Source organism: Chlamydotis macqueenii, chromosome 21, assembly GCF_036417535.1.
Source record: "Chlamydotis macqueenii isolate bChlMac1 chromosome 21, bChlMac1.mat, whole genome shotgun sequence".
Taxonomy (NCBI): Eukaryota; Metazoa; Chordata; class Aves; order Otidiformes; family Otididae; genus Chlamydotis; species Chlamydotis macqueenii.
The window spans coordinates 3916697-3934303 of record NC_141576.1 but is presented as its reverse complement, the minus strand read 5'-3'; the positions used below and the strand labels follow the sequence as shown (position 1 = coordinate 3934303).

The 17607-nt window shown below is 51.8% G+C and overlaps 1 protein-coding gene across 1 annotated transcript in view; it reads left to right on the top strand.

Moving 5' to 3' along the window:
* Positions 1-17607, top strand: part of LOC104482511 (tyrosine-protein phosphatase non-receptor type 11) — a 41677-nt gene that overhangs the window by 12398 nt on the left and 11672 nt on the right. The window contains exon 2 of the mRNA XM_086764631.1: positions 12223-12345. Within this exon, the coding sequence (XP_086620757.1) occupies positions 12223-12345 (123 nt within the window). The remainder of the gene's footprint in view (positions 1-12222; positions 12346-17607) is intronic.

Genomic DNA, 17607 nt, shown 5'->3' with positions numbered 1-17607 from the left:
GGCTTTTCCGCTCACCTCCTTTCAGTGCTCCTCTCTCACATGTTGCAGAAGCGACCGGTTTCTCAGTTTCGGGTCTCTTGGGTGCGTTCTGCTTCACTGGATCACTGCAAAGCAGCTAAACAAACACGTTTCTGCTCCAGGAGGAAGCCCGTCAGTCAGACGGCAGCTGGGCCGGTTTCGGTGCTGGCCGGTGAGACCTATTTTTAATGGCCCAACTGTCTGGCAGGTGGGCTCGCAATTTAATTTTAACTTGCTTTGTGAGAACAAAACCATCTGTAATATACAGGGCAGGAAACTTCCATGGATGGAGGGACTTCAAAAGAGATTTCTCCTTCTGTCAGACCTTTAGAGACTAGTAGGTAAAGCTTTCTCTAGCTGAGCTTAAAGTGTAGGCTGGTGGTCCTAACACTGGAATACCCTTTGGGTGGAGAAGGCTGATTCAAATATAAGCTGGATTCAGAGAATTAACTCAGAAAACTTGAAAACTGCAGCTGCAAACAATAACCTCGCACGCCTTTGGGGCTGATGCGCTCAAAACTGCTCGAGGGACTGAGCTGCACCTTTTTTAATTAAGAGAAGATGGGTGTAATCCTCTGGGTGACTTGGAAGAGCCCCAGCTGCCACTGGTTAAGGCGAGTGTAACTGGGTGTTGAAATGCATGTTGGCCTGATAGAACCAGCTCTGCCTCTCCCATTCTGTGGAAACCGAGGAAAAAATTGTGTCTTTTTCCCAGTGGTTTTGGTCTTGTGCTGTGCTCCTTGTCCTCCACTTCAGCTCCCCATGGGAATCCACGCCAGTTCCCGGGGGAGCAGCTGATGCCCGTTACCCCACAGTCTCTGCCCCAAACTTTTGTCAGAAGTTGTAAACCTTAACTCAAATTCTATATAAGAGCCCTCTGCCCAAATCATGTGGGTATCCCGTGCACGCGTTCTTGGTGGTGAAGAGGGGCTGTAGCTCACCTCCTGAGCTGCCAGACCCACTTCTGAGGTGGCCGTGTGTTTAAATCCAGTGAACGATGAGTGGAAAGACTCTGTCTAATTTCAGCGCTCAGGAATGGGCAACTTCATGGACAGATTTACAGGCAGGGATGCCTGGCTTCAGGTGCAACCAGGCCAAGAGGAAATTGAGGAGATGCTACATCCTTCACCTCCAAACATGAACAAGGGAAGCTATTGACATGCAGAAGTGAGGGCTGGAAACCCATGTCTTGCAGAGCACGCTCGGATATCACTTTCTGCAAAAAAAAAAGCTTCCTTGTGGTGTTGGTGGCCCATGCTAGGAGGGCTCCGCTGTGACCCCAAAGCTGGGTGTAGGGGAAACCTTTTCACAAGGTGTGCTCTGCTCTTGGCTATTGCCTAGAACAGCTATGTCTGCAGTGATATCTTTGAGATTTGACAGGAGCTGGTCTGCAAAAGGCTGATTTTCCTTTGTTATGGCTCATATGCCAAGGTTTCTATGGTCGTCTTTCTGATGTGACTCTGTCCTCAGGGTGCTCTGACATGGGTCTGCTGATAACACGTGAAAACTGGTGGGAATGGGCCCTTGTGGGATAGATAACCAGGTGATGCCCTAAAGAAGGAACTCTTGCATCCAGGCAAAGAGCGTGCAATACCTTATTTTGGAAGTGAAAACGTACATTTGCACTTGTGGTGGGAGGCCAAGCTCTCTAACAACTCCTCCTTCCTTCCTGCCCTCAGTTCTTAGTTTGAAGCATCTCTTCCTGTGGCTAGAGAGGACCAGCTGGACCCTGAATTTTGGCAGTGTCCTTCCATGGCTGTAGGGGAGGCATGTTGCATATGGTAGCCCCAAGGCGACGCGGGCGCAAGAACACCCAGGTGTGAAGGCCTCTTTCACATCCCTCGTGAGCACCCATGCTTCGCGCTGCAGTCGAAGGCCAGGTCACGCGCTCATGCTCTGCTGCCTTCTGTTTGCCTTTTTGTCTGCAGACGATGTGTGTTTGCCTCCTGGGTCTTAATTTTGTCCGTGGCTTCCTTGCCTTCTCGCTGTAGGGTCTTTATCTGGGGAGTGCAAGGCACGATGGTGAAAGAGGTTTTCCCGTATCAGCCGTGTGGGACGGGCTGAGAGGAAGCCCCTACGATAGGCAGGGCCTTCAAATGTGCTGGCTTAACGTTTGTGGGGGGAATTTCGGCAGCCACTTCAGCCTGGAAACAGCTTAGACTGAGGATGACTGCTGGAAGGACCATCGCTCTCTCTTATTTTATTTTTTTCCCTTGTAACAAGCCTGCCACACTGGGTGTCTAGCAAGAAGGGTAAGAAAGAACGTGACCTTTTGGCTGTAAAGTTCACCTTAAAGTTCTTCCTTAATGCTGAGTGTGAAAATCATGTGTGGCGCACTGCGAGTAGAAGTCTTCTCCACAAAGGGAAGTCTGCGTTCGCAGTTTCTGGATTTTCTTCTGGAAATGGCTATTTTTGAGCTGATGACCTGATCAATAGTCCTGGGTTTTCCCAGAGAGATATCAGGTGATCACGTGATTGCATTTTGACTCTTGGCATCTTAGACCTTTGTAGAGAAGTGAAGTCGTACTCGCGGACTTTTCTTTTCCCCCAGCGCTCGTGCTCTGGTCTGCGTGGGGCAGAGCCGCTTTCCTGGGGTGGGTGGCTGATGATGGCCGTGCTGGAGCACAAAGGTTGCTGCCAGACACCGTTGGCGTCAGCCTGCAAGGTCTGAGTCCCTTCCAGGTTCATTGTCCCATGTGTTGTCCTTCCAGGCTGCTCAGCCGTACTGGAAATTAAGCCTAGCTTGGAGGATGTGTTTAATGGGGAGCGTGAAGCACCAGTCCTGGTGTCACTGGGTGAACTTCAGCGAGCCGTGCTACTTCTGGCCTCTCCCACGCTCTTCATCCCAGGCATCACATTGTGAGGACCTGTTGCGGGGACCTCCCTTTGAGAGCTTTCTGTGCTGTCTGTCATGGTGTGGCTTTGCTTCTGGCCGTGACTGCCTGTCCTGGTTTCGGCTGGGATGGAGTTATTTTTCTTCTCAGTAGCCGCTGTGTTTTGGATTTGGGATGTGAAGAATGTTGATAAAGGCACTGATGATACAAGATGTTGTTAATGAGACCAAGGACACTGTCTGGCTTCCCAGGTCTCCCTAACGTGCAGGTGCAGGAAGCTGGGAGTGATACAGACAGAATATTTGACCCAAACTGGCCAAAGAGAGCATTCCATGCCATAAAAGTCACGCTCAGTATGTATGGGGGTTGTCTGGGGGAGGCATGGCTGGTATTGATCTCTGGCTCTCTTGCTCCGTTGCTTGCTGCTGGGTTTCGTTTCTGTGATCTGGAAACATTCAAGGCCAGGCTGGATGGGGCTCTGAGCAACCTGATCTGGTTGGAGATGTCCCTGCTCCTTGCAGGGGGGTTGGACTGCGTGGCCTTTGAAGGTCCCTTCCAACCCAAACCATTCCATGATTCTATGATTGCTGCTCAGGACGGGCTGTATCAGTCATTGGGACACCAGGAGATGAGAAATCATGCATTGCTCATTTTGTATATTTTAGTAACCTTCTAGTCTGTTATTATTGTCATTTTCCTTTGCTGTTCCAGTAAACTGCCTTCATCTCAACCCACGAGTTTTTTCCTTTCTCCCTGTTTCTCCCCCCCATCCCGCTGGCGAGGGAGAGCGAGCAACTGCGTGGTGGCCAGGGCCAAACCATGACACTGTGCTGTAAAGAGGGTGAAGGCGTAGAAAGGAAGGACTTCAACCGGCTTGAATGGAGGGTTCCTGTGCCCACGCTTGTCACTGCAGGTGTTGAACACGACGGCAGCTCAGAGGAGGACTCGGCTGCACCTTTATCGGTCCACACTAGGCTGATCGGTCCCACCTTGGGTAGCGTAGGTGCCGCATCCCCGCGGTTAAGTGGCCGGTCACTGGCTCCAGAGATGATGGAGGGCACGGCGTAGCTGTGCGCTTTGGTTTGCGTTAGCGAGACAAGAACAAAGAGCGGGGTCTGTGTCTGAAGCGGAAAGAGCATCAGTTAAAATGCTAATTCAAACGGTTTCACATTCGAGCAGGGAAGCAGAGTGAACCCTTGCGGGCTTTGCAAAGCGTGGAGTCAGGGACCGCAGTAAGACCTTCTGGATGATGTGTTTGCCTGTGCATCCATCCCAGGTGGACCAACCTGTGTGCAGCATCAACTGGCTGCTACCTATGTGACGGGAGTTTTTCGTGGCCCTCATCCTCGGAGTGAATTTCTCTCCGTTCTGATGTCAGACAGATTTAACAAGCTACCTACTTGCTTAGGAAAAATCAATTTTTTTTTTTTTTAGACACGTAAGCAACTTGAAACCCTTTGTGAGGAGACCGTGACAGGTCATGAGTGTGTTGGAGATGGGGTGGATGGCTAAGGAGGTGAGTGAAGGGGACAGCGTGTGAAAAGAGGAAGATGTGTAAGCACGGGCTGGGATAATTTAGATAAAGGGAGCAGCTGAGAGCAGAATCTTGCATGTGTCAGGGAGACAGGACAGATGTGGATTTATATTAATTAACAATTAACGCCAGCTGAGGCTCCAGAGCCAGTGAATGGAAACTGTCTGCGCCCGCTCCCTGCCAGGAGGGTGTTTCCTGCTCCTATTTCTGGAAGGCCTGCGGGGAAAAAAGAGCTCCTGGGGTGCTCTGACTGCTCTCTCTGGGTTTTCTCTCTTCTCTCCTCTTCCTGTTTCAGCAGAAGCCACCCCCTCCCCCAGGACGGCGGCTGCGGGTCTGTCCTTCCTCCAGGTCTAGGACTGAAACCAGAATTAAACGACAAAGTCATAAAACTCATCTTGCCCGTGTAGTCAGAGGCCGCTGCTAATCCCCAGCTCCAACCAGTTTCTTTAGCTGAAACCGCTCTGCCCGGCGCGCCGCCTTGCAAGCGACGGTTGTGGAAAAGCTCTTCTGAAGAGCTGCGTACGAAACCATTTCTGACTGCCGTATTCGAGTTTCAAACCAAAGCGTGGGCGGTGAATTCAAAACCTCTCCTTGAGTGAGGCGTAGGGGAACGTTGGGCGCAGCTCGCCGTGCCACAGCGCGAAGCGTTGCCGTTCGTGAAGGTCATCGCGTGATGGGCAGAGGTGGAGGCTGAGGTTTCCATTGCGGCAGCCGGGGCTGCTTGACGCCCACGCCACTCAGGCGGCGGCGAGCTGGGGATGGCCTCACGAAGGACCGAGAGCGATGAATGGAATGGAAAAGTTGCGTTTGCGTTGATGCGGGGCTCTGATGTGCCACGCTTAATGCGTGGGGTTAGGCTAACGGGCAGCCCAAAGGTGTCTGCGCCCACCGCTGCCGGGTCACCGGGCCTCTGCCGGCATGCTTCACCCCATCTCCTCGCTCCGACATTGCGCTCTGCGTTGTTCTGGTTGTGTTTTCTCTGGGGAAGTCCCTCTGTGCACATGCGTTCGCTAACTGGGTGCCTTGAAATTAAACGGGGTGGGGGGAAAAAAACCTCCCGCTGAGCAAAACCCTGGCTCCTTTCTCAGGGTGTCAATTAGAAACCAGTCCTTTCTGGAGGTGGTGGTGGGGCTAGTGGTTGGAAATGTGCGTGCGTCCTCAGCCTAGGCTGGCCGCTGCACGCCAAGGGGCGTGCATCAGCTCTGTCTTGTGGCGTCCAAATCTGGTGGGGTACATCAGTTGAGGAGTCTACAAAACCCCGTGGATAGCTGCAAAAAATACCAGTCTGCCCCTCCTGAAATGGGAGCTTGATTTCTGCTTTGCAAAAAAAAAAAAAGTTGCTCTGGCCTTGTCCAACCCAGCACATCTTTCGTCCTTGCTGTTTAATATCGATCTCTTCTCAACCATTCAACTGTTGTCCAGCTATGGGCTAGGGGTTGGGGAAGCTGGTTACCCATGTCAGAAGCACGGCAGGGTTTTATCTACTTACGGTTCCTCTGAGAGCCTGTGTTACTTTCATTGTAGGGTTCGTGAAGAACCAGAGGACCTCCAACGATATCATGTTATGCTTTCTGCAGAAACACCTTGTTTGCGTTGAGCTGGCCGTTCCTGCTAGTGGTGAGAACTTGGTTTGGGCAAGAGTTGGAATCTTTAAATGAGCCGAAGGTGTTAGACATCTAGATGCTACTGGAATTCGGTCAAAATAAGTTGTGTACCTTCTCAGAGAAGGTCGTTAAGCATTCTCACCGGAGCGTGAGATCCATTAGGAAAATGCTCCGTAAAATACACAGTGAAGGAAGCAAGGTGGTTTCGATAGAAGTGGCTGTTGCACCCCAGGGAATGCGACGCAGGCTTTCGTACCTGCTATGGAAATGGGTATGCTGATCTGGAAATGGAGTACGAATTGTGTGTGTTTGTTTTCAAGTTGTTCACAGAAGTCTTGGGGGACGTTAGATGATGTGCACTGGCACGATGAGCTGTCGTGATGCTAATTGCTTTAGGAAAATGAAAATATTTACCTGTATGGAGAATGGAATAGATTTTCAGGGTATATTTATTTAATATGCTCCCTTGAGGCTATGCTTGGTATAATGAGTCTTCGGCTAGAACCAACGAAGGAGGCTGTTGCGGCTCTGTCAGGTTTGAGAAATGCTTTATGTGCAGCCAGGCCTGTGTTAAACGGCTTTCAATGAAGATATGGAATCATGGAATGGTTTGGGTGGGAGGGAGCGTTAAAGCCCACCCAGTCCAACCCCCCTGCCAGGAGCAGGGACATCTCCAACCGGATCAGGTTGCTCAGAGCCCCGGCCAACCTGGCCTGGAATGTTTCCAGGGATGGGGCATCGACCACCTCTCTGGGCAACCTGGGCCAGTGCTCCACCACCCTCAGCGTAAAAAATGTGAGTGTGCCAGATGTTGGACCCTCCAGCCAGGAGCATTCCAGTGACAAATGGGTCTAAATATTACTCTGAGCCCCAGGATTTTGCACCTTCTAGTCCCAAGTTAGTTCTGCGCTCACAAGCCAGCCTCCTCCTTGCTCTGCCGGAAGAAGCTCCGGTTGTTGACTTGGCCCATCTGCCTCCAAGGGCAGGGCTCACATCCCGCCCACCCTTCGCCGCGGTGGGACAGGGGGGTGTGGAACCGGGGGGGGGATGTCCATCTGCCTTGCATCGGCAGCATCTGCTGTCAGCGCTGACCCTTGCTCCCGGCTGGTGTCAAGAAGGAGAAGGGAAGTCTGCTGGTGGTGGGTCCCCTCCTCACCCTTTTCAAGTTTCTTGAGCCACCTCAGCTTGCAGGGTTGGAGTTTGTGTTGAACCAAACAGCTCTAACCACACACGATGTGCGTAGGCGTTGTCTCTTGAGCCACATTTATTTTGATGCTCTCCAAGCCTAACAAAAAGAAATTTCACCATTACAGATGCTCCAAATTCTCCTGCTGGTGTTGGGCTAAATTGGCCTTCAAACCCAGGCCCTACAGGACCTGTGGTAGACGTGCACCTGGTGCTGGCTCCTCTGGGGATGCCCAAAAATAAGTGCAGTGAAACCCTGGGCATGTGCTGTTCCCACATTTGCTTTCAAGCCTTCAGTGGTGACTCTGGCTCTTATGGGCGTGGGATTCTGGGGTAGACATCCTACGTCTGCTCGGAGGGGTCTCCGAGTCTCCGCAGCCAGTGTCTTCACTCGGCAGCCTTCTCTTCTGTGCCAGATGCACCTTATGCCTTCTTTGAGCTGGGTGAGAGAAGGGAACAAGAAAAGGTGATCATCTGAAATAACGTGCCTCTGTCTCCCATGGGACTTCGCTTGGATGGTTTGCCTGTAGGTTAGGGGCCCCAGAAGCTCTGTACGCGTTGGCTGGGAGCTGTGTCCCTCTGTGATACCTCAGAAAGTCGTTTTCAAAAGCTCATCTGCTAGTTTATCGAGATGCTGGCACCCCACTGCCACCTTCAGTGGCCTCTGAGTCATTTCAGAAGTATCATTTCAGGTATTGTGTTTTTTATCCGTGGGATGTTTGCTGGAGCTGTTTAGAATACCAGGATTCCCAGCTAGGCTTTAAAAAATGCCTTGTTTAATAGATTTCTGAGAGTGTAACGGTGTTGCTCAACTATTTGTTGTGTTTTATCCCAAGACAGGGGCACGAGGATGGGTTCCAGCAGAAATAAAAAGAGCATTCCTGCTTATGTTAGGGAGGAAATGAGTAATACTGTATGGAAAAGATGACTTTTTAGTAATTAAAGAGAAATTATTTAATAATTTTTAAAATGGAGAAAGGTTTCCTTTTCCAGAGCTTCTGCTGGAGCATTGCTCTCACCCAAGGGTCCATTTTGGAGCCAGATGCCTCTGTACCTGATTTACCTGGGCCACCACCGTTGCTCGTCTTGGTGCCCACAGTGTCAGGAAGGGTCCGTAGCCATTGTATCAGTCACACCGCGTTCCTCACGCTGGGTTTTTGGTGTTCTCATGGCTATCGGACCTTTCTGCTAATGAACGTGTGCTGGTCAGCCTGGCCTGGACCCAACACGGAGCCCCCTCCCACCCCTTCTGACCAAACGTATGCCCTTCCCCTCCCTCAGCCGAAGAGATGTATTTCTCTCAGCCTGTGTTGGGGATGGTCTCTCCCTTTCCTCTCTGTGTATTTTAATAAATTTCTTCATGTAGCTTTGGTTGTGGCCTTGGGTTCCTGAACGGCGCTTGCGGGTGCCTTTTTAATTTAAGTTTGACTTTTAGATGGGTTGAACGATGGAAGGGAAATGCATTTCTCTGCAGGAAAGCAGTATTGCCAGAAGTAGTGGCTATTTCCTTGCAGCAGTAGAGATGAGAAGCCGTTAGATCCCCGCTCTTATTTAAACCAATTCGTTAGCGGTGAGTCAGTTCCGCAAAAAGCGTTAACGATTGAGCTGAATGACCCCCTGCACAATAATACATGGCACTTACTGACATCGAAACAACGGCGTGATATTGATCATGCTTCCCCCCCTCCTTCTAGTTTGGGTCTTCTTTATTTGCTTTCCTTCTCGGAATATTGCAGAGCTTCCTATAACCGATCTGTGGGGGCAGAAGGTCTGGCTGGAAGGCCAGGGTTCACGCGCAAGCGGTGGTTGCTCCTCCGACGCGGGCCTGGTTGCAAGGTTTTAGTATCGCCATGTAGTGAGAGATGCGTGGGTCGGTGCTTTCTTCTCCTCTGCTCTGTTGTGGGTTGGTTTTGCTTACCAACAAATGTACTCCAGTAAAAACCATCATGAAAAACCAGCTCTAAAGCAGCTTTCTGCAAGTACAGCTTTCTCCAGGTCAGCAGAAGAACAAGTTGTATTGATAAAAGCAACTCAGGTTATGTGGTGGAGTCATGCCTTCCTTGACCAAGTCCCCAGTTTCAGGACCAGAATTCTCAAATAGAGAGAGCCTTGAATTTGAAAATACCCCTTTCGTGCCATGTGCCTGTTGTGTCCGTGCCCAAGGAGGTGACCTGTGCGAGGTAGTGCCAAGCAATACCTTCCCATCCACGCGCAGCCCTCCGAAAATGAACTGTGCAAGGAGGTTTCCTTTCTTCTAGAAATCCATGGGAGAGGTGCCTATGCTTGTAGACAGCTTCCCCCCTCCTCCCCCATTTTTTTTTTCCTTTCTTTTTTTTTTGGCCGCTGAATTTGGAAATTGCCTTTCCTCCCTCTTCTGTTTGCGAGGGCTGCAAAGGTTTTCTCCTCAGCTCGTTGTCTGTGTTTCTCGCAAGCTAAATAACAAGCGGTGTGGGCACGCGTGTGTGAGTTGGTTCCTGTCCAAGCGGTGGGAGTCATTGAGGGAAAGGGCGTTTAGCATTGAGGTTTCTGTTTAGTGACGCAAAGAGAACATCAAAGCTTGACAGAACCCCACCTTTGTCCCCGGTGTACCCCTTCCCTCTCTCTTGTTACAGTGCCGTCCCGCTCTTGAGTGCTCCCAGAGGGTTCGTAAGTGGCCCCTGCTAGTCCCCCTCAGTATTTCACTGAGAAAAAGATGCTGAAAAGGGACTGATGCAAATCGGTTTTGTAGCTGTGGTCCACAGCTGCTGTGGTGGAAAAGGAAGAGGGTTATGGTTCTCCCTTCCCACCCATCCTTCCACTTGGAGGGAAGTTGGACGCAAGGTCCTTTCGTTCCTGTTGCCTTCTTGTGGGAGCCCAGTGCCTCGCATGCTGGAAGATTTACAGCCCCAGCACCTCTGCCCTCTCGTTGGTGCTGAGAACTATCACCGTTCTCAGCATCACACTGGCCTGGTTCTAGCTGAGGTCCTGCAGCCCAGGACAAGTATTTGCCTGGGAGCCTTGAGGTGACAGGGGGATGAGGATGTGCGTGGTTCCTGGTCTCATGGCTGCCTCTGAGGAGCGTACACCCCTGGGAGGACACTATCACACTGATGTTCTCAGAACTGGTGTCTGCGGCTCGGGTACATGCCTATGAGAGCCCACATCCCGGAGATGTCTCCTTAGGTTTTTCCTACTGCGTTCTGGCTAGCGATATTGTGCTGGTTTTATAGCCATTAGGCGTTCGGTGGCAGCGTCACGTGCGGCCTTTGGCAGCTTTGCCTTGCCCCTGAGCTCCATTAAGCTCCATTAGAGGCCATTCCCGTGCCAGTAGCGGTTCTGCGGCACGGCTAAGTGCTGGCCCGGCAGACGGTGGGTTTATGAGAGAGCGTCACTCTTGTGGTGTCGGGAAGACAAGGCTTGGAAGCGCTGGGGTTCCTGTTTACCATCTGTTTCCATGGCCCTTCCCTAACGGACCTCTCCTCCTCCAGAATTCAAGGATCTTTAATCAAAACTGTTTGGCTGGCGGTGGGAGGGAGGAAATCCCAAATGATGAGGGAGATGGTGACATTTCGTGACCTTTTCTGTGTGTATCTCTGAGATAAACTCACTCCAGTCAGCGTGCCTGTTGTCGGTTCAGTCTTTGGGTGTATCTCCCACCGCAGGCGCTCGGCAAGACACGCGGTCACGCATTTCCCTGCCACAACCATGACAAACTTGCAGACCCTTTGAGGGGACAGTGTGTTAGCCAACTCAACCCACCGACGACCGTATACAAGAAACAAGCTTGCTAAATATTTCCAGATGCTCTCCTCTTGAGGACCCGCGTTTCACTTTGCTTGGAAGACCAGGTGTTGCGGTTTTTGAGTCGCTTGGTCCGGAGTTCCCGATGCGGGAACGCTCACAGCATCGCCCTTCGCTCTGAAGGGAGTTTTGAACGTGCAGCCTGTTCTCTTGCCGTTGGTGCTGCCCAAAAAAACCCTCTGTACGCTTGCTTTGTTATCGTACAGCATTAGTCGTGGCTCATCTTCTCCCCTTTTGCTCGTGAAAAATATTACAGCGGTCCCATGCAGGAACGTCTGCCGGAGCATGATCTCAAACCGAGCAATGTTTTCGGAACCGCGTGGCTCTCCGTTCGGGGTGCTCTTCGTGTGACTGGTGAGATTACTCAAAAGAGCCTGGCATTCAGAAAGTGGATTTGCAGTGGCTTCTGAAAAACTGAGCCGTAGGACTGGTGTCACATGGGAAATCATTGGGCTGGTGTGTGTAATTAGTATGCATTAAGGCCTGGGGAAACACTAGTTCTTGCGAATCCATCAAGAAAACTCGGTCGAGACCGATAGCATCAGAAATGAGGTCAGTAGATGGTTTGATGACACTTGAAATACAAAGATTACTTTAAAGGAGCGCACAGTATGATGAGCAGTTTTTCCCCTTAGGGTGAGCTGTCTCTCTTTTTCCTCTTCCACTCTGTCCCTGTTACGCATGTGCACCAACTACTACACTGGTTTGCCCAGAGAGGCGGTGGATGCCCCATCCCTGGAAACATTCCAGCCCAGGTTGGCCGGGGCTCTGAGCAACCTGATCTGGTTGGAGATGTCCCTGCTCCTGGCAGGGGGGTGGGACTGGGTGGGCTTTGAAGGTCCCTGCCAACCCAAACCGTTCTGTGATTCTATGACTGGGCAAAGAGGGAGATCCTGAAACACCCACTTGCCCTCGTGTTTGTGCCGGTGCTTAAGAAATCCTCCCGTAGCATCAGGGCTCGTCGTTGCCACAGCGTATCGCAGACCGGAGCGTGCCGTTCCTTCCCGGATGGATTCTGAGCATCCGCTCTTCATAAATGACTTCAAAGAGGGGAGGCTGAAGGCCTGAGGCTTGTGCTCTTGCTGAGCAGAACAAGAGGCTTTCTCCGCAGTAGGGTCTGAATGGAGGGCTTTTCTGAGCGGAAGCCGTTACTGCGACGCAGTGGGGTGGAAGGAAGGCAAGTGTGCTGCTAGGTGGGACCGGGGCTCTGTGCCCGCAGAGAGGGGCAGACTGGGGCTAATCGCCATGTCCCATTTGCACTTTGCAGGTGGTTTCATCCCAACATCAGTGGAATTGAGGCGGAGAAGCTGCTCCTGACCAGAGGTGTCCATGGCAGCTTTCTGGCTCGACCCAGCAAGAGCAACCCAGGAGACTTCACTCTCTCCGTCAGGTAAGCAGACCGCAGAGCACTGGAGGAAGGAGCCGTCTCTGACTCTCCAGCACGTCCAGCTCTCGTTAACATACGTGCAAGGGCAGAGGCACTGCGCCGAGGTGGCCCCTCCACGGTACCGCCTGAAATTAAGGGGTCACTGAACCCTTCTCCACTCCTCTCTGCTGAGCGCAGTCATTTCTCAGCTTGGCAAGATGGAGAGTTTACAGCTACCGTATTTTAAGTGCTTCCTTTCGTTCTTGGGGAATACATCCCAGCAATCCTACCCTTTGCCTCCCAGATGGCTCTGACCAACCGCAGCTTCTCGCGCCATGGAAGAGCACAACGGAAGGGAAAAAGTCCGGCTTTTCCCGTGTGTTGGCTGGGTGGGGAGTGTTTGGATCCGACTTCGCTAGCTCCCCGGTAATCTTGCAATCAGCAGCAGCTGTGAGTTAATGAGAGAGGCAGGAAGTGCTTCTAATTAGAATGGAAAATAAGCTCAGGCACGGAGAGCTGCCTTGAGCAAGCTCTGGCAGCACGGGAGTACGTGTGGGACGGGGAGCTGTCTTCATGTGAGCTCGGCGCCTCTCCTCACGTAATTTTGTGAGTCAGGGTGTTGTCTGACCGTGAAGCGAAGCACCGACGGCGCCTGCTCGGCCAGCCAGCGTGCAAGGAGATGCAGGTTGTGGCTGTGCAGCAGCATCCCGATGGGGAAGGATACCCAGCTAGCGGCACAATCGCCCTGGGATAGCCGGAGAAACAGCTCGGCCAGGAGAGCCGGTTCCCGCACCCGCGTTACCGCGCTTGTGCCGGGGAGTCGATCTGTGATGTTGCAGAGTTTTCTTCCCATCGCCTTCCCCCTGCGCTGGCCCGCTGCCTCCCCTCTGCGGGCTGTGGCACTGAGGGGATAAAAGCTCAGCCTCCTGTGGAACAGCCATGCCTGCCTGCAGAGTCCCAGAGCAGTTTTATTAGTGCTATGATTTTTTCTTTTATTATAATAGCAATAATATTGCTGTTATTTCTTTAGAGAGGAGGGGGGAAGGCAGTGTCAATTATTGGAGGGGGTTTGGCCTGCTTCCTACTGCAGGGAGACCTCAGCGTTGCAGTAAATGTTTAATAACGGCATTGTTTGGGCCATAAGACCAAGCCAATTAACGCCTTGCAGTAACGAGGTGGAAGTTAGGAGCAGAGCGAAACAGCACGCCTTAACATCACGGTGTTGAACAATACCACCGCAACCCAGATGGTAACTCAGTGGAAAGTCTGAGCAGCTCGCACAGTTCTGAGTAAACCAAAGCTCTGACACAGACCGCGTTTCCAGGAGAGCACATTAAACGTGACACACGAGCTCAGGGGCATCACCAATTGAAGACAAGGCGAGAATTATTTCCCTGACTACTTCTACCTGCCAGTCCTTGCTCCTTCCTGGCTCATCCCAACTCTGTTGCGTGACTTGAGGCAAGGGTTGTCCTATAGTCTTGGGCACGGAAAATTTGCTTGGACGTGGTCACTGGTTAGGTAGACCAGCTTTGCTTATAGTTCGTCTGGGCGATGCACTCTCTTCCCGCTGATAATGGCCCCAAAACATCTCCATTCTTGGCCATTAAAGCTGCAACACCTAATAGAGCATAGAGTGAGTAGCTGTGAAAGCTGAAAACTTGGGTGGCTGTCTTCCACAGAGCTTTTTGTTTTATTTATATATATATATTTTTTTTTTTTTTTCATTTCTGAACTGGACAGGTCTATATATATTTTTCCTTTCTGAGAAATAAAAGGTTTTCAAAGGAAACGATACAGATAGCTTTGAAAAAGCAGCTAAAATAGAGGTGTCAGGAGGAGAAAGTACCTTTAGGAAAACAGTCAAAACCTCTTCTTCCTCCTCCTTTCAACCCCCCTTCAGCTTCTTCGAGAGTTTTGAAAGCCAGCAAGGGGAAATGCAGCTCCGTTTAATTACGGAGAGGATGTGGGCTGAACAGAAAGCGGGCGGTGGAGTTTTGGCTGACCAGACCACACAGCGAGTGACCGTGTGCTGGTGCCTATCCAAATCCGTGTCCCTGAAGAGAAGCTAGGAAATGATATTGCGGAAGTCGTGAGAAGGTTTCCATGAAACTCTGTGGCTGCTTTCCCTTTCTTTCTTTATCTCTGTGCGCTCTTTGCAGCAATGAGTTTTCACGGGGCTTTGTTTTCTCAGAGGCAAGCCACGTGGAGAGGATGTGCTGCAGTAAATGAACGGATGATGTTTGTCCTTGTCTTGAAAATAATAGACAAAACTCCTTAAAAAAAATCATCAGCTGGGACCTGTGTTATCACAGGATCATGGAGCAGTTTGGGTGGGAAGGGTCCTTCAAAGCCCACCCAGTCCAACCCCTCTGCAAGGAGCAGGGACATCTCCAACCGGATCAGGTTGCTCAGAGCCCCGGCCAACCTGGCCTGGAACGTTTCCAGGGATGGGGCATCCACCACCTCTCGTGTCCTATGCATGCTGTGAAGTTCTAGGCTTTCTCTGTCTGACCAAAAAAAGACTTTTGGGGATGCAACAGGTGAAGATGTTGCTGACATTTATAGTGATTCTTTTGCCTTCAGTGACAAAAAAAAAAAAAAGGGTCTGTTTGGGTTTTCTGTGAGTCCTCTTCTTGTTGGCTGTGCTCTATGGCGAAGAAGAGCAGAATGCATCTACGCTGGCGGTCACTGCAGTATGGACACAGGTTCACAAGCTGGAATATTTTTGTATCGAGAAACCGTCCTAGATACCTAGCTAAGGAGTTGTGTAAAGCAGCTTAGCTTGGAATGGAGGCAACTCTCGCTTGTCTGAAGCTGCCAAGAAAGCTGGTGTCCACTGTTAAACAGCGCTGCATCCCTGTACGGGAGCTGTGTGTCTGTAAGAAGGGGTCGTGCCCTCCGGCACAGGGCAGCTGAGCGCTTTGGGCACGTCCTTTGTGCTTTATTTCAGCAGCCAGCGCGTCGAGGGCACGGTTCAATGGATGCCGCTGCTGCGTGGCCCAGTCCTGCTGCCCAGCGTGCAGAGGTGACGCAAGCTTTGAGGGAAGGAAACGGGGATGGATCAATGCCCTTTGTGTTTGGCGTGACCTTGAGGGCTGATGGGGATAAATGACCCCGATTATCTCTCTGCATTTCATCTCTGAAGTGCTCAGAGGCCTCGGGGATGGGGGGGTGGGTCTGTGAACCGAGCCTTTGTAGGTCTGCAGTGGGGTTGGGATGTGGGGCGGGAGCTGGGGAAAGAAGGGAGCTTTTGAGCCTCAGGCCAAGTGGCAAAACCGCGGTTTTCGTCTGCCGCCTTCTGTGCTGTACAAAGGCTCTTGGCGGCCGAAGCGCTTCACGTGCCAGCTCCTCTCAGAGCAGCGGCGTTGCCATCGGAGCGCTGGCTGGGCTCTGGATCTCGCAGCCGGTTTTCCTTTCCATCTGGTGAGTTCGGCTTGTACCCGAGATGCAAATATTGCCAGGCTTTGAAGTCTCTGCCCAGAAGACAGCTGGAGTTGGCGTGGCGGTGGGGTCAGAACTGTACTTAGCAGATGTACCGGGAGGAGTTAACCCTGTCTCTCTCGGTGCCCAGCCGTGCCACTCACCGGTTTCCTATATTACGAACGGTTGGGTTGTGTCTCCAAGACCTTGTTGTCCAGGCGTAGCAGGACTGTTCAGGATCCAGATTTTCACTCCTCAGACCTGTCTGTCAGTTTTTTTGCTGGTTTTGTTCCACTGTTAGCACGGGACGATGGCCATCGTGTGGATGCTGTCTCTCTCTTTTCACACTCGGTTGGTAACTGGCAATCGCCTCAATGCCAGAAAAAGCGTCCAAGAAGGGCTGGGCGAGCACAAACTGGAATTGCTGATTCTACATTGACAAAGTCCTCTTTGGCAACTGGGACGGAGTAAATAGGAATACGCGCATCTGTCAGGCAGGGTTTCGGGGAGAACCGCGTGACATGTGGTGACTGTGGCTTGAATGTGGCTACGGGTGTTGCCATTGAATCTCAATCCATGCCTCTAATAACGGCAGGTCTGGAGGAAGGGCTACGGGCTCTTTCTACAGGCTCTTCAAGGCTTGGCAGCGACCGTCCCGTCACGGTGAGAGGCTGCTGTGCTCCTCAGGGTGCTCCGTGTGCCCCTTCACATCCCACGGGTGCACAGGGCTCAGGGAATTTGACATCCTCTGCTGTCGGGCCTTTTAGGAGAGAGAGTTATTGCAAAGTCAGTAGAGTCCTCCCAGGTGGACTTCCACTGGACCTTGGTGTGTGGAGTTCAGTGTAGTACTCAAGAGGAGGTACCAGGGAGGAGGTCATTTCTCACCTTACCTGAGGAGCCAGGTATCCACCTAGTCTGGATCTCTGAAATCAAGAGGTAGGGTCCAGACTCCAAGGCAGACGGCACCTACAGCCCAAGAAAACAGAACGGGAGATGATTTTGTGGAGCTGGGGCTGGATATCCACCACCATCCAGATACCTGGTCTTTCACCGCATTGCTGCGGGGGCTTAGCCTGGCTACAGAAAGTCAGCAGAAATGGGGGCAATACGGAAAGCCCCTGCCATGGATCCTTCTTTCTGTTTAATCTCGTGCACAGATCGTGGTAGCTTTTCTAATTCCTCGCTTCGTGAATCGGCTTTTCTGTCAGAGCTGGTGCGCTGCTGGTACCGCCTCAGTCTCCTGCATCTCACTGTCACGGTTGCTTTGGCAACAAATGGAGAGAGGCTGGGAGCAGCTCCGCGGGGTAAGGAATAAGAAATTTGCCCAGATTTACGAATCTCTCTCTGACCCAGCTCGTCCATCAAGCAATGGGCTTCCAGCCACGTCTCCCCGGCTCGCGGGGGGGCTGCCGCTAAGTGCGTGTAAAATGCAATTAACCTGCCTCTGGGAGGTTAGCGAGACCTTCTGAGGGAGGAGGCTGGGCTTTGCTGGGCAGAGGGGGCTCTTGGAAGGGGCTGGTAAAGGCACCCAGCCATAGTCCCCTTGAGGGCACCACTGGAGAGGGGAAAGCGTTAACCCTTTCAGTGCAGTTTATAGGGGTTGCAAGAATCAGGCAATATATTGGATTGGGTGATTATTTTTTTTTCCTGGTTTTTATAACTAATTAGATGATAGTGAGTAGCCCTGTGCATAGAAAACTGTTCACCGTAAACCAGAGAGAGGTCAGAGCCTCATCCAGCTGAGAGGAGAAGTGGAAGGGATGGCGGAGGAGGAATTATTCACCTCCTCCGTGCGAGGTTTTCTGGCAAGCAGGGCAGGCTGGGAGCCTGGGAGGTGCAGGGCCAGTTCTTGGCTGAGTGACC